A 15,849-nucleotide genomic window follows, 5' to 3' on the forward strand; every position below is an offset into this window, starting at 1 on the left:
TCCTTCCCCCCAGGACCTGGAAAGGCTGCAGGCTGGAGGCCCCTGGCAAGGGAACTCACCAGCAAGGGCAGCAGGGATCTCACACAGCAGGGATCTGCAGCCTTTGAGCCTTGGAGGGAAGTGGAAGTGGAAAGAGGAGGTCAGGGGTGTGGGATGGCTGCTGGACAAACAGGCAAGCCGGGTGGAAGAGGAGGCACTCAGGGGCGGGACAGCTGCCCTGGGTGGGTGTTAAGCGCTGAGTGGCACTTAAGCCATGAGACACACTCCTCCTCCAAGGCATTAGCAGAAATATATTATTTGTGTCCATTTATTCTTTTTCACAGAGACTGGGTTGTCAGTTCTGGATAGACAGCAGAAGATCATTGTCTGCAGTTCTATTCATAACTCATCTTTGATAGCAGGGTTTTAAAAAATGCTATTGTAATACTTTGCAAAGATTACCCTATGCTTGAAATCCATTCACCACTACTCACATCTACATGCCTTCTTACTGCTGTCCAGCATACCACACAATACATTATGTACTGCCATGTTCAATGACACAGCTGCTTTTGTTGCAGATACTTATCATAACTGAAACACTGGTGACATATTTCAATATACTTAAGTATCAACTATAGTGTGAATTCTCTTTACATTCATTATCTGGCACAGCCCCCCAATTAATGTTAAAGCATATGGTTCACAGTGCATACCCCATAATTTTTGTGCCTATAAGAAATCCAATCCATAATTTATTAGAGAGGATAGTAGATCTCTTATGTTCTGAAGTAGCTGTGAAAATCTCTGCAGAGGCTCCTACAGGCAAAAAAACACATACACACATAAAACACAACAGCACTGGGACCACAAAGCAACCTGTAATGGAAGAACGTAAAAGTATTAACCAGAGCAAAAAGCCAGAGTCAGGAGTTTAAATAGAAACAGAGTAAGAAAGAAAATATTAAAAGAATTACTTTGAAAGACAAAGGTCAGCAATACCAGCACAACAGCCTTTTAATGGATAGGAAACCCATGAAATAAGATTGAATTGTTAACGGCTGCCTGAAATGAATCTGGAAATTTGAAAGTCAGAAGGATGACTATCAGTTTCTCATCCGGATACTGCAACCCAAGCATATTGGTAATTTCTGCTGAGTTCTTATGTACTTTGCTGAGGGAGAGAAAAATAATGTGTGTGTTGGAACAACAGCCTTTGGGGATGTGCCATACCTCAGACAGAATGGGGCATATCAGCACACCAGCCCCCCAAAAAACTCAGTGCTCTTATGGTGATTCACTTTGCTCTGCATTGCAAACAGATGAACTTGTGCAAATCCTTTGTATTATGGTTCTGACTAATCTTTTTATACACTCTTATGATTTCTCATTTATATTTTGATGATGTGCAGATAGAAGAAGTGTTTGGTAGAAAAATCCAGAATAGGCTATCTCTTGTCTATATGCAAACCAAATCTAGGACTGATAGAATATCTAGACTAAGTCAGAAAAGGAGGAAACACCAGCAGCAATTGAGCTATAGTCTTAGAGGAATACAGACATGGTTTAATCTTCTCAAGAAATCTGGGAATCATATTGGGGAAAGTGCACTTTTATTGGAGAGGCCAGACAGAGCTGATGATTTAAAGGAGGAAGCATTTACAGGTGCTTAGATGTGGTCAAAGGAAAGGAAAGTTTAGAAACATATTTAGTATTGTTAGTGTTCATGTCCTACCTGTTCTGCAAACTCCAGGCAGCATAAAATAAAATATTATGAAGACTTGCACAGGCAAGTCAAAGCTATATATCTGAAACTGTCCTAACAGAAGAACGTAAGTGGATTTTATGACAAAAAGGAAACGCATTTGAGACCAGACAGTGTATTAATGCACTTGCATACATGCAATGCTATAATTCAGGAAAGGGCAGAAACAAAGCTAGTCTTCCATTAATACAGCTGTTCTCCAATAATACAGAGTTGCTGGTATATCAGATAGAATCTGCCTATCCTACAGATTAGTCCTCACCATGGGAACATAACATATTCTCTAGCGTAAGGTTACGTTGCCAGGTCATTTCCACTGTTAGAACAATAAATGGTTTGGATTTGAAATATGAGATGACTTTCCTTGATGTAGGCCCAGAGTTTGTTACTGGAACTTTTTGAAACCAATACCAGGAACATGAGTTTACTCTACACAATAGCCTGATCTGTTTTTCTCTACATGACCCATTATGCACGGCCACCGAAACGGCGATTTCGGGTCACATGGAAAACGCGGAGTGGAAAAACGCAAAGCACACCGGTTATGCACGGGACGGGGCGCGACAGCGGCAAAACCCAGAGTAACCGATTATGCACGCGGCAATCCCAGCGCCGCTTCTGGTTGCGTCCCGGTCACCCGGAAGCTGCGCTTTCTTCCGCGTTTCGCTAACGTGGCTTTTTCGGCAGAATGCATTGAAGCTGCGGCCGGTTGCAGCCGGCTCCGTGCATTATCGGTGATTTTAGTCGCCGCCATTCCACCCCGAATGTGCGTTATTCCCCCTGTGCATAATGGGTCCACCCGAGGAAAGATTTTGGAGCCGATTACTCCTGAAGATACCTGGCTTGCCCCATATTACTGAATAAATTCAGCCAGACCTTTGGCTTAGGATGCCTAGGAGAAGTCACCATTCACTTATCCCCATTCTTACTCATGTCCTATGAGGTGCGGGTCACCAGTTCCTTTAAGTTCCCCCCTGCTGGCCAGAGGGAAATGGGAGGTAAGCAATGCAAACCAAATCAAAGACTGATAGAATATTTAGACTAAATCAGGACAGAAGGAAACACCAGCAGCAATTTAGTTATAGTCTTAGAGAAACCTAGATCTTTTCCTAGCACTATTGTTTTTTCCAGTGACTCTTGTCTTATGTGACCAAAGGACAACATTTTCAGTTTTGTCATTTCAGCTTCTAGGGAATGTTCACATTACCAATCTAGAACCCAATTATTTGTCTTTTTGGCTGTCCATGGTATCCATAATACTTTCCTCCAATACCACATTTCAAATTAATCAACTTTCTTCGTTTTCTCACATAAACAAAAAATTATGCTATAAAAAAATGTTCTTCAACATATACGGTTGCAATATTAACTTATTTACAACTTCTGTATCCTGCCATTCTGCCCAATCATGCCTAGCAGGGTTGCTGACGATTAAGACAAGCATAGTAGAATACAACATAAAAACTATAACTGGGGTAAATATATAAAATACAAGATGGAAGATTGAAACAGCACATGTACACAGTATGCATGCAGAAGCTGAGACTGGTCACACAGAGCCCAATGGAAGAAACTGGCCAGATTCTGGCTGCTGATATACTATATACCAGGGGTAGTCAAACTGCAGCCCTCCAGATGTCCATGGACTACAATTCCCATGAACCCCTGCCAGCGAATTGTAGTCCATGGACATCTGGAGGGCCGCAGTTTGACTACCCCTGCTATATACTATATAAACTATATACTGAGATTAAGCATTGGGCCAGGATGTATCTAGAATGAATTATACCATCCAAACTGTCAAAGGCCCCATTCAAATACATCGGGATTTCCTAACCTAAAAATCAATGTTGCCTTCTTTTAAAGCATTTCTATAACTATAATTGATGAAAAAATGCTTCCTTTTAAAGAAGAATTGGATTTGGAACAGTATCTTGTTAAATCTTGGAAGCTAAGCAGGGTGAGTACTTGCATGGGAGGCCACCAAGGAAGACTTTACAGAGGAAGACAAGGGCAAACCACCTGTGCTTAATCCCTTGCTGTGATCACCATAAGTTTGCAGTGACATGTCAGCACTTTATACATGGATACAAAAATGGAAACTGAGCTGCTCAGGAGTTCTCTTGAATGGAACAGCAAAACTTTTGTGATTCACAACATGACCTTAATGGGAGTTTTTCAGTGCCCATGGGTATAAACCATTGATAAAGGCAATTAATTACTTAATTTCCTCTACATTTTTTAAAAAGAGAAATGAATGTCTTCAGAATTAGCGGGCATGAAGAAAAATTCTACCACATGACATTTTTGTGCCTGACTTTGTCAAGAATTGTAATGCATTATTATAGGTGTAATGCATTATTGGTTTAGATCTGTTAGCAAATTAAGTGCTAGCTTGTCAGTTGTCTTTGTCCACACTGAGCCAACTTGCTTCTCTCTAAAAAGCCCTTTACTACCCTGCTGTCACATCTTGTCACATCTTGTAACTCAAACTGAGCCCCTGATAACTAGATAAGTGATTTCCTTTGTTTCACCTTTCTTTCCACTTTAGTAATGTGCCCAGATAATTTCAAGTATTGTCAGACTTCACCTTCCTTTATTATTAAGTGCTGTTGCATAGTGCAATGAAATATATATTTTCAAACTCATTCATTATAGCTGAAGATGAACAACCTAATTTTTTCCATATTAGAACCAAAGTGGCTCATTTTTGAAGTTTCCTTTTATCATGGAAGACAACTTGCAAAGCTGTTCTGAATACCAGAAACTAGGATTTCTTTTGAAACAACTATTGGTGTTTCATGTCCATTTTCAGAGACAGAATCTTGATCTGGGATGATCTGGATCAAATCCAGTAGTAGCAAAATAATTGTAGTAGCAGAGAACACTGCTAGCGTGACTATTATGTATCTAGTATAGGGGTTCCCATAGTGGGTGATCATGAGGCTGGTAGAAGGATCCAGGGGGTCCGGTGAGGTATTTGGGGGCAGTAGGAGGGCAGCAGTTTGACTTTCCTGCTGTGGATGTATTTTTCTAGCGAGAGATGCAGCTTGCCATTGCCTGTCTCTGGGCTGGACTTCCATGATGCTCTTAACTTCCTGAGGAAAGCAACAGCTTTAGAAGGTGGGCCAAATGGTATCAGCTTGGTATAGTGTTTAGAAATGCAGACCTCTAATCTGGCAAGCTGGATTTGATTCCCCTGTCCTCCTCAACATGCAGCCAGCTGGGTGACCTTGGGCTCACCACAGCACTGATAAAGCTGTTCTGACCGAGCAGTAATATCAGGTCTCTCTCAGCCTCACCCACCTCACAGGTGTCTGTTGTGGGGAGAGGAAAGGGAAGGTGATTGTAAGCCGCTTTGAGACTTCTGGTAGGGAAAAGTGGCATATAAGAACCAACTGTTCTTCTAATGGGTTCCTGCTCCTCAGACTCTGTCCTTCCCAGGCTCTACCTCAGATCTCCAGGAATTTCTTCCTTTTCTCCATCTTTGGGAGGCTAGAAAAGCCTCCTGCTTTCTCCTGACCATGGGATATTCAATTGCTTGACTCTCTCTCTCTCTCTCTCTCTCTCTCTCATATATTTTTCCCATACTAAAATATGGCTGCTGCACAACAGCGAAAAAAGAAGTGTAGGCAATACAGTGTGCTTTGAATTTGCAGTAACACTAGGAAAGAGGTGTGTGTTCATGTAGGTGTGGGGGGGGGGCACTTAGGATGTGACCTAGGAGCCAAGGGAGCCACTGATTCTAGTAAGATGGCTGTAAGTGTGTATTTCATGTCTATTAGGCTAATACCTCATGTCTCATGAAGACATTAGGTATACAATAAAGCAACACATTCCAAACTTAAGTTCTGTGTTCATGAAATAACTTTTTGAAGAGACAGTCTGTTGTGCATCACTCTGAAGGTTGTTAGAATGACTCACAGGGGCACAGCATGATTACTGGCTTGCATTTTTATTTTCAAAATGTATAAAGGTTCCTTAGGATCTTCCAGGGGCAATAATAGGATGCATTTACAACACTGGAAAGTTGTTTGCTTTGCTGCAGCTGAAAGCAGCCCTTTAAGCTGAACTGCCCTTGAACAATAATAATTAATGTTTTTCTATATATTAAAAAAATCCATTTGAGTTGTTCTTCCAAATGATATGTTAATTGCATTCTGGCAGCAGGGAGACACCTTGCAGGTTTTTGATTGTAGGTATTTGAATTTAAAGTCCATGAAGGACCTGGCAAAGCTTTAGGGGATTTGTGAAATAAATCAGTATATTTGTGTAATAAATCAGTATATTGCTTCCGTGAAATAATGAACAGTTAGTAGTAACTCTGAGATGCAGTTTGCTGTTCTGGCTCCAGAGTTATCCCTTTTAGATAATGTGAACATTTCACACTGTAGTTTCCGTCGTCATCTTATGCTTGCAAAAAGGTTTCAAATTACATCAGTTTCTGTTCACATTATCAGGATTTCCTTAGCAATCATAGAGAATTAATGCATTTTCAAAGAGAGCATTCAACACTTTCATTATCTGGAAACTTATAGGTCTTTTTTGGAAAGTGGAGTTTAAAAACTCTATGTGTTTCGCTGGAAACTTGATTAGATTAAATATTTGTGGTGTTTTCACATCAAAACTTGTTTAAAATAGCCGCTTGAAAAGGATGCTTCTTCATACAATGCAAAATTAATTTATTTGCTGTCACAGGGTATCCTGATAAGTACTATTTTAGGCAGCTTTAAAAAAGGATTAGTCAAGTATTGTACATGGAAGATATGTTTATTAGTACTTATTAGCCATAATGGTTTAATAGAACCTTCATGTTCAAATTGAACACAATTTGTTGGGTCACAAAGGCAATTATGGATGGCTATCTTTCCTTACTTGTTGGTATATGGTCGGTCACTGTGGGGAAAAAATATATGACTGGGTGACCCTTTGGGCTCTGTATTGCTATAGTCACTAAGGGTCAGTTTTGAAATATGTACAGTGAGCCAAACTAGGACAGGATGATGGGTAGGTGGCTGGTTTTAATTTGAAAGATGAAGAATGTGTATTCTTCTGTAGCTGGTCAGAATTACATCTCGAACATTCCTGTTCTGGACAAGTTCATGGCCTGTGACAGGAAGAGGCGAGAGAAAGTCCATGGTTGATTTATTTCCTTCTCTTATCGCCTGCCTTTCTTACTGGGCCTCAAGGCAGATTACAAAATATTAAAACAACTAGCTTCAAAGCCCGTTCCTAAGCCTGTAATAACATAGCAAAGGGCTCCCATAAAAATGTCATAAAACTAACATTCCAGAATTGGAGAACAATGCAAACAAAAAACTGTTAAGGCGTGACATACCATGCAAAGTGAGTTACAAAGGTAGAAGAAGGTGATACAGATAATCAATATTGCAATAGTCTACAGTCCCATCTTTATCCATTGTTGCTCCTCTATATATTCATGAAACAGCCTAGGGAGTGGGATGTGTCTGGCTGTCCAAGTTAGAATAGGGCCAATCAAGGTGCAGCCAGCTTTGCCCTGATTGACCCTGCCCCTGCAGCTTCCTCCGTCCATCCCTGGACTCTAGCCTCTTTGCTCTCAGACGCCTCAGTGCCTGGAGCCAGCAGCAGGTAAGGGGAGAGGGCCCTGGGCAAAGGGTCGTGGTGGAGGGCTTGTTAATGAGGGCCTTGTGGCCTGCAAGGCTGGGCCTGCTGACGAGGGCCTCCCAGCTTGCTGACTGCCTACTAAGGAGCTCTGTCCCAGCCCTGATAACAAGCTGCCCCCAGCCGCCCCACTTGATCCAGCTGCAAGCTACAGCCCAAAGCCACCTTAAGCTGCCTGGCCAAGGGAGGGGGCCCTTTCAAGGTCCGTTCTTAGGAACGAGCTTTGAAGCTAGTACCTTATAAAAGCCATCTTCTGGGCCTTTTCATTATACGACAGTTCTAATCCCTTAATCAAAATGCCCCCCTGAGCATTTCTTTTTCGTACATTCTATAAAATGATAGAAGTATAAGGGCCTTCCTGACTTTCTCAGGCAGGCAGTTCCACAAGACGTGAGCCACCACAGAGAATGGGTGTGAACAGACAGCTTTCTGTCTTACCCATTTGCAGTTTGGCACCTTCAGTTTGGCATGCTTTGCTCAGATGCCTGAAGCTTTTGCAGGAGAGGCTGTCCAGCAGGTATGTGGCCATGAAGGAATTAATAGGCAGTAATCAGAACTTTGAACTGAATCCAGTATAAGGAAAAGTTAGTGTGTGGGACATATATTTTCCTTTTGGGTTGCTATATAATAAAAATGTGTGTCATCAGCTTGCAAGTGACTCATGGAGACTGCAGGACCGTGGAGGTTTCAAGGCAAGAGATGACCAAAGGTGGTTTACCATTGCCTTCCTCTGCATAGCAACCCCTGTCTTCTTTAATGCTCTGACAATATCAGCCTAGTCAAGGCTATTTTATCATTCATTTTCACCAAGGCAATGAAAACACCTTAACTGAAACCAGTGGCAGAGCTCATTCATGCTAACACTTAGTGACTAGCATATACTGATCACAGTGTTGCTAACCCAACCCTCACACACAGCCCATATGACCGTGAATTGGGGAATTTTCCTGCAACAGCCTTACAGATCAATTTGAGTTATTTGGGCTGTCTGCTTCTTACTGTTCTCTTGGAAGCAATTATCATGATTTTCCATAAGCAGAAAACATTCTGGAGTATTGTGTATTCTTTCTACACATAAGCCCCTTAGAAAATAGAAAAATTGTCAGCTATTATTATTGCTCTTTAGGTTCACATAACAAGAAATAAGACTCAGTTCAGACTGGAAAACACTGACCTTGGAAAATCAGTTTGTGTCATGTGTGATGGAAACAAACATACAATAATACTCGTTTTGGAGACATTAACTGTATTTTTGTTTTCCAGCTTGCTGTTGCAGTAAGTAATGAGGTCTGTGCTTTCTTTAGCACTCTGCATTTTCTCATGTTGTCCCACTACCTTTTGTCTCAAAAATTCTGTAATTAAATACCCATTCTGTGTTAGTTCAGCAGTTTTGTTGCTCCATATGGCTGCCAGCAGATAGCTAGTTCACAGTGGTTTAATTGGATAGTATCCCTAGATTGTCTAATAGGGTCATTAAAAAGTTAGGTTGCCACTACAAAATATTGTTTTACAACCATCTTTTCTTTTGATATCCTTTTCATGTAGATGATTATCATTTAAAACTAATGGGAATGTTCTTGTCTAATAAAGAATATTCAGTAATATAAATTGTAACAATAGGAACTTTTGGGTGGCTAGTGGAATAATCATAAGTAATGTGTCCTCTGAAGACCAATAATATATTGATGAAAAATTCTCCCAAGAAAGTTTCCCACATAAGAGTCACAATGTTTGTCTATTCATGAAATGAACTGACTTTTTATGACAGATATAGAGGTGTTCTGTTTAAAGTATGTGTAGGCTAAGAAAAGATATAAAGAAAATAGTAATCGGCAGATTAATTCAGAGAAGAGGATGGTATTCTACAGATCACAAGTATCTCCTGAAGTATTCATTCACACAGCCTAGTTGAACCACCTGTCTGCATCCTTGTATCTGGCCAATCGTATGGCCCACTATGTTCAAAATGATGGGAGGAGTCTAGCTCTGATAAATGATTTGACTGGCCCTAGCAAATAGAAGCCAGTCATTCTTATTATTCTGTGCTTTGTATCAATTCCATTCCAAATACAGGGTTTTGAACGTATAAAACATTTCCACATTTCTCCGGTAAATCTGGTGTAGGGTGTAGAAATTTCATCCAGTGTTGATGACCATTTTCTTTTTGGGCTCTGCTCTGCCTGTCTCCTCCAAGATGTTTGAGCTGCTTTGTAATAGTCTGGTTCTTACAATTTAAACAGTATAAATGATAAAAACAGAAATGCAGACAAGTTGTATCTTAACATTAAAAAAACAAGAAACCATCAAACTCTTGTAGTGAAGTTTAATTTTGTAATTTTGGGGGGACTGCCAATAGAGAAAACATTGGGTCTTCAAGATATTGCCTACCAGACTCTTGTGGAGCTCTGTTTCATTTTGATAGGTCAAGTACAAGATAATTCAAGGCTACAGAGTATATAGAATATACTTTCTAGAATCAGTGGTTCCCTTGGCTTCTAGGTCAACTTTTAAACCATTTCTTAAGTAAGTACAGTTAAAGAATATTTGTAACAATAAAATCAGAGTCCAGTAGCACCTTTAAGACCAACAAAGATTTATTCAAGGTATGAGCTTTCAAGTGCAAGCACTCTTCACCAACAAAGATTTATTCAAGCTCGCGCCTTGAATAAATCTTTGTTGGTCTTAAGGGTGCTACTGGACTCTGGTTTTATTGTGCTACTTCAGACCGACATGGCTGCTCATTAGAATATCTGTAAGGTTGGGAAATCATCACCATTATATGTGTACTAAATAAAACCCTAACCTTCTTATGATGAATCCACTGAATGTGAGCAACATACATAAATAATTTCAGAGTCCCATGCCGCATATTGAATTTTTTTGTTTGAGTCCAAATTTTGTTTGGTTCTTTTTACTACACAAATGGTAAGGAAATGCATAAGAAACTGCTAAGGAATGAATACTGTGATACTTCTTAGTACTACCAGGGTGCTACAAAGCTGGTTGTATAAAAAGTGTGATCAGGTTTCATGACAAATATATAAAACATTTTGGGTTTTAGTGATGTCAAATAGGCCTTTTGTGTAAAATATTGTGTAATGGTGGTTGTGCTGTAAAATCAAATAGCAAAATATTGGAAAGTCTTAAAAGGTTGCACTTGAGCAGTAAACAGTTAAAAAAAATTAAATCAAGGATGGTATTGTGATCTAGATGCATGCAATGTAAGTTTTTAAAAAGTCTTGTTTCAACACCCCTTGGGAAATCTGAAAATTTTCAGTTTCTTAAGGAGTTTGGGCTGTTATCTAATTTTACATAAGAAATATGATGTTTTTGATGTTAGCTACTTTAATATAACAAGAGGACCAATTAACTGATGCTAAGGGGAATTGTTAAGAGACATATTGGCTTCTAATTGAGTCTGCTTGTTTGCTTAGTATCCCAATTAATTCAGTTTTGTAGTGGCCAAGCTTTAAGAACTGACATACACTTGACATTTTCTCATAATCATTACCATATTTCTCCTCAGAAGTACTGTTTTGATTAAGTACTCAGAAAGCTTGGCTAAAACATCTATTATTGCTGCAGAGTCAAATGTCCGTTGTCTTGAACTCAAGACTAGTAATTGAAAGAATGATTTGCAGTTGATTCCAGGAAAGTTAAAAGTGTGATATATACTTCAACTGGTTTCCCCCTTCTGCCTTTTAAACATTACAGAAGGGCTAATTTAGCAGACATGTGAGTAATCACTTATAAAGGATAATTTATAGTATTGTAAAACAAATAGCAGATAATGGTAGCATCCAGAGGGCACCCTTCAAGTATCAAGCTGGTTGTTTTTGTATTCCAGGTGTTGTATGAACCCTGGTTTTGCTGGGAGGTGTGTCCCAAGATAAATAGTGTGTTGTGATGGCTGCATAGATCTCTGATGCTCATTTGAGCTGGGGTTCAAGATTTGCTTGAATTAATTACAATAATTCACTCCTTGATTGACATTTTATCCAGATTTTCTGTTCTTGTAGAAATGGAAGAAGAGCAGTTCCTCATAGTACTTTAGATTGAATGGAGAGGGGGCCCGATCCTGGTTAATAAGGTTCTTCATTACTTGTTGTAAAGCTCCCTGCCTCCTACGGTTCAAGGAACATGCTGGTCTTTTTATATATGGATGTATTTATTTACTCAGTCTTTAATCTGCCTGCCTTTCAAGGGACTCAGGACAGTGATCATAGCTCTGCACTCCATCATTATATCTATTGTCTCCTATCAACATCTTTTGATTTTCACTCCACTTCTGTCAGTTAAGTTAGTGTGAGAACAAGTGACTGTCCCAAGGTTACACAGAGAGCTTTGTGGACAAGTAGAGATTTGGACCTTGTTTCCCAGGTCTTCATCTGACATTGTAGAGATGTTACACTCGTTTAGTTACACCTGTAGTATTGATTTCTGCCCTGTACAAGCTTGTAATCTACCAGTCTGGCTCAGTGAGATGGTGCAGGCTCCCAAAAAGTTAGAAACCACTGTCCTAGGTTAGCGGTAAAAACCAAAGGTTGTTCTGGTCCCTGTCCCCCCCCCCCCCCCCGGGTATATGTCTGGTCGCCTGTATTTTTGATAGATCCTAAGCTGTGTTGGCCTTGGCCACATATTTGTCAAGCTGGTCAGAGATATATATTTTTTACATTTTGAAAATGATTTTTATTTGTTTTCTTGATGAAACACAAGCTCACCTAGATTTTGGGATGCATGTTTTAATCTGTGGGAAGTCTCAGAATGGAAGATCATAGAATTATTGGGAAAATACATGCTCCAGGGTTTGCTCTCCCTTTTATAAGTTACTCAGAGCTTTGTATATCTGGTGACTATTGTAACAAAATCCTCAGGAAGTGTGTATGACTGAGCTGTCTGAAGGGGCCCAATGTGCAATGCTGTCTGTAGCTACTTCATTTTTGGTCAGCTGTCAAAGTAATTTTCAAAGAAGCACAATAATAAATGTAAAATGGTAACAGTTCTGTAGTTCAGTGATAACCACCTTGTAAAGTCATTGTCACGTTGCATGCTCAGGTTAACTGAAGAGGTCTAGTCAAGGAGAGTCCGTGATTGCTACACTCTGAGCAGGCCAGAGTTGTGTCAAGTACTCACAAGTGAGGCAGCCACAGACTCCATCATGTCCCTTCAGACAGCCCAGTCACAGAGACTTCCTGGCCTAGGAAGAACGCTTGTCTGAAGTCAAGCAAAATAGAAAAATGGCAATCATCTTAAAAGTGGATAGTTGTGGGGATCTTTAAGGGAGACAAAGAGTGAACTATCTGTTGGCTTTGTCAGTTTTCTTTGCTAGATTCAGGCAATTTAGCATTCTTCTTTCCCCAAGGTAGACTACAACTGAACCAGAACTTATGGACTAAATGCAAGAATTACTAGGTGAATTTTTACAACAGTTTTTAAGCAGGTTTGATTAAAATAATGGTTACCTTCTTGGCTTAAAAATCTGTGAGTCTATAAATGATTACTTTAAAAAAGCAGATTCACAGATCAGTAATCTTCATTCTGTTTTGCCTTCCTCTGTTATTTTATGGTTTAAAACCCTCGGCTTTGCACATTTTCTGCTCTGAAGTGAATGCACAGATAGAGCTATAAGTACTGATATCATGAAAGAGAACTCCTTTTGTAGATGTTAAAAGCAAAGTAACAATAACTGTGATTGACTGAATTCACACCAGCAGAAGCACTGGTTTCCTGTGTGAACTAACTTGGAAAGTAAATTTACCACTCTATGGTTTGCACCTTACTACTAGTGACACAGTGTTGAACCTGATTTAATAAGTGTTTGAACATTCAGCAGTAGTCCCAAACACCCCAGTGCTAAAGAAAACTGAAACTAGCTATGAAATGGACTTTTTTGCTTCCTGAGGTATTTCAGGTGTTCTAAACACCATACTCATTGCAAGAAATTATGAGACAGCTACCACATTTTGTTTGATATTATTTGGAGGGACAGTAGGAATGGTAAAATTCAGTTATAAATGGATGTACTGTAGAAATGAGCTTTATTGGTATTACTTTTCTTGTATTCATTAGTAAAGCACAAAGATGCTAATGAAAAAGGACAAATTTGCAGAAAACAGGCTAATCAGGAACCATGATGGTTAAACAGGGCCTGCATATTCAGAGGCAGTGTACCTCTGCATACTAGTTGCTACGGGGTAATAGCAGGTGGATGCTTCAGCTTCTGTGTCCCTGCTTGTGTGTGTTCTGAAGTTTAGCTGTTGTGAGCATGGCATTATACTCTATCAAGAGATTCCTTAATAAGTTGAAGTTGGTCCTTAAATATAAAAACTGCCCCTTGAAAAAGATGTAAGGCAAAACGTGGCCGGGACTTGTGTGAAATCATAAGAATAAAAGAATTACTGAAGAGAGAAGACTCTATATAAGTCCAGTTTGGATATTTTATTGCCATATTGGTTTCCCAGTGTGTCTGTACTATTCTATATTTGTCTCTTCACTGGGACCCACCCCTCCCTGTTCATTATTTTTGTGTGTGTTCTGAGGCATCTGGTTAACTTCTGCAGTCAGAATGCTTGACTAAACGAGTCTGGTCTGATTCTTCTTTTGTTACTATGGGGGATTAATATAAAACAAAGACATACACGCAAGTTCATACAGACTGAGATTCTCTAATTTACCTGGAGCTGTCAGAAAAAGAGGATCTAAATCTGGATAAATGTAAAGTAAAATACCTGCAATAGCATCTTGCTTTCAGTGTCCTATGGACAGATTTGAAGTTACGCTTCCTAGCTTACTTTGCTACTTTACAGTGTTCTTTGTGGCCTAGATCTTTAAATGATTTTTCACGAGGTTCCTGTTCAGTTTGAACAAGAAATTCATATTAATTTGCATAATGTGGGAACACTAACAAAGAAAGCTGCCATTTACTTTGATCTATCGCTCAAAAGACCACACCCATGTGTGAGACTGCACCATTGTATTGCCTGTGACAAGTAACATATGGAATCCATATTCATCCATAGCATGGAATCCAGGAATACTTCTGAGTTGTTAATATTAGAACTGTATTTTCTCCTTTTTTGGGGACTAGAAGCAGAGAAGATAGGGCTGGAGGCTGGAAATGGGTTGCCATCTTGGAAATTCAATGACCAGCTCTTTCCCTGTGATGTGTGTGGAAAAGTGTTTGGCCGACAGCAGACGTTGTCCCGACATCTCTCCCTGCACACAGGTAATGCTTTAAAAAAAATAATCGTAGTGTTGGGCAGTTTCAATATTTTTCATGACAATAAGATGTTTTATTTTTTTTGCCTTTTTTATAGTGTGGATTGTGGTGTGACAGGAATGAGCCTGGATTGAGACTCAGGTTTACACACTCCCTACTTCTCCTTCCTGTTCTTGCTTCCCGATATCCACTGGGATTCTATCCTTCCTTTTTTGGTTTGTGTGCAACTCACAGTTTAGTGTTAGATCCAAACTGGCAAACTGAGTATGGTTTGCGTTTGATTTGAGCTTGCCCTGCAGGTCAGCATTATAACTATACCCTATGATTAGATCCTTGTTTGCAATTCTGCTTTGGAGGGCGAGCACAAACCATAATTTGCCAGTTGAGAACCATAATTTGCTAGTAACCTGGAAGGGAGGAAAAGAAATGTAGCAGGGGAAAGAGAAAGATAGCTGGCAAGCCTAAGGCTCGATCCAGGCTTATTGTAAAGCACCAGACTGTATGTTGAACCAGGCCTATGAGATTCTAGCTAAAATGCACCTGTGACCTCCTGTAGTGAGAGGCATTAAATAAGAGTAAGTAGAGAGTATGATGCCATTGTATCCTCCTGCAGAATGCTGGCCTGCCTCATGTCAATGGCAACTATCAGACCAGTTTAGGAGGCTGAGGCTGAAGTTGGCTGGCACCAACTTTGCTGTCTCATTTCTCCAAGTAACCCTCTAGGAAAGCTAGTTGCTTACTAGGACTCAAAATGATTTGATTAATGGCTAAAAACTTAGACTACAGATGTCAAAATGTTGTACAATATTGCTAATTTGGGGGTGGGGGTGGGAGAGGAGAACTCCTGCATGCATCTCTATGTCTAATGTAGATGACAACGTCAGTCTTTCATAATCTGGTGTTGATTCAATGCTGCATATGCATTGCATCATCCTGCTGAGTGTGACTTACACAATAGCCAAGTGTGAGTTGTACAATAGCTAGGTGCAGTTCCTAGGTCACCTTTGGTGAATTGGGCTGTTTAACTAGCGTTTCATCCTATAAGATAAAGCTTTGTTTGCTCTGTCTGCATTTTCCCAATAACAGGATAACTGGAGGATGCTTCTTTCTCCATTGTTCTAAGGTGCATTCACAGACAATCTGGCCTGGCAGTGACTGTAACATTCAACTATATTTGCCAACAAAAGTAGTGCAATCAGTAGATGTGCAAAAAGCAGTCCAAAAATATAGGAGAAAATCAAAG

The 15,849-nt window shown here is 39.9% G+C and overlaps 1 protein-coding gene across 10 annotated transcripts in view; it reads left to right on the forward strand.

The window, feature by feature from the left end:
* Positions 1-15,849, forward strand: part of ZNF827 (zinc finger protein 827) — a 132,023-nt gene that overhangs the window by 102,720 nt on the left and 13,454 nt on the right. For 8 of the 10 annotated variants that reach the window (XR_013224764.1, XM_077300172.1, XM_077300173.1 and 5 more), the window contains one exon: positions 14,475-14,612. The exons of the other annotated variants lie outside the window; for them this stretch is intronic. Coding sequence is in view for 7 of the 8 variants with exons in the window: in XM_077300172.1 (XP_077156287.1) it covers positions 14,475-14,612 (138 nt within the window). In the remaining variant the exon portion in view is untranslated. The remainder of the gene's footprint in view (positions 1-14,474; positions 14,613-15,849) is intronic. 10 annotated transcript variants of the gene reach the window in all.

Source organism: Paroedura picta, chromosome 10 (genome assembly GCF_049243985.1).
Source record: "Paroedura picta isolate Pp20150507F chromosome 10, Ppicta_v3.0, whole genome shotgun sequence".
In the NCBI taxonomy this organism is placed as follows: Eukaryota; Metazoa; Chordata; class Lepidosauria; order Squamata; family Gekkonidae; genus Paroedura; species Paroedura picta.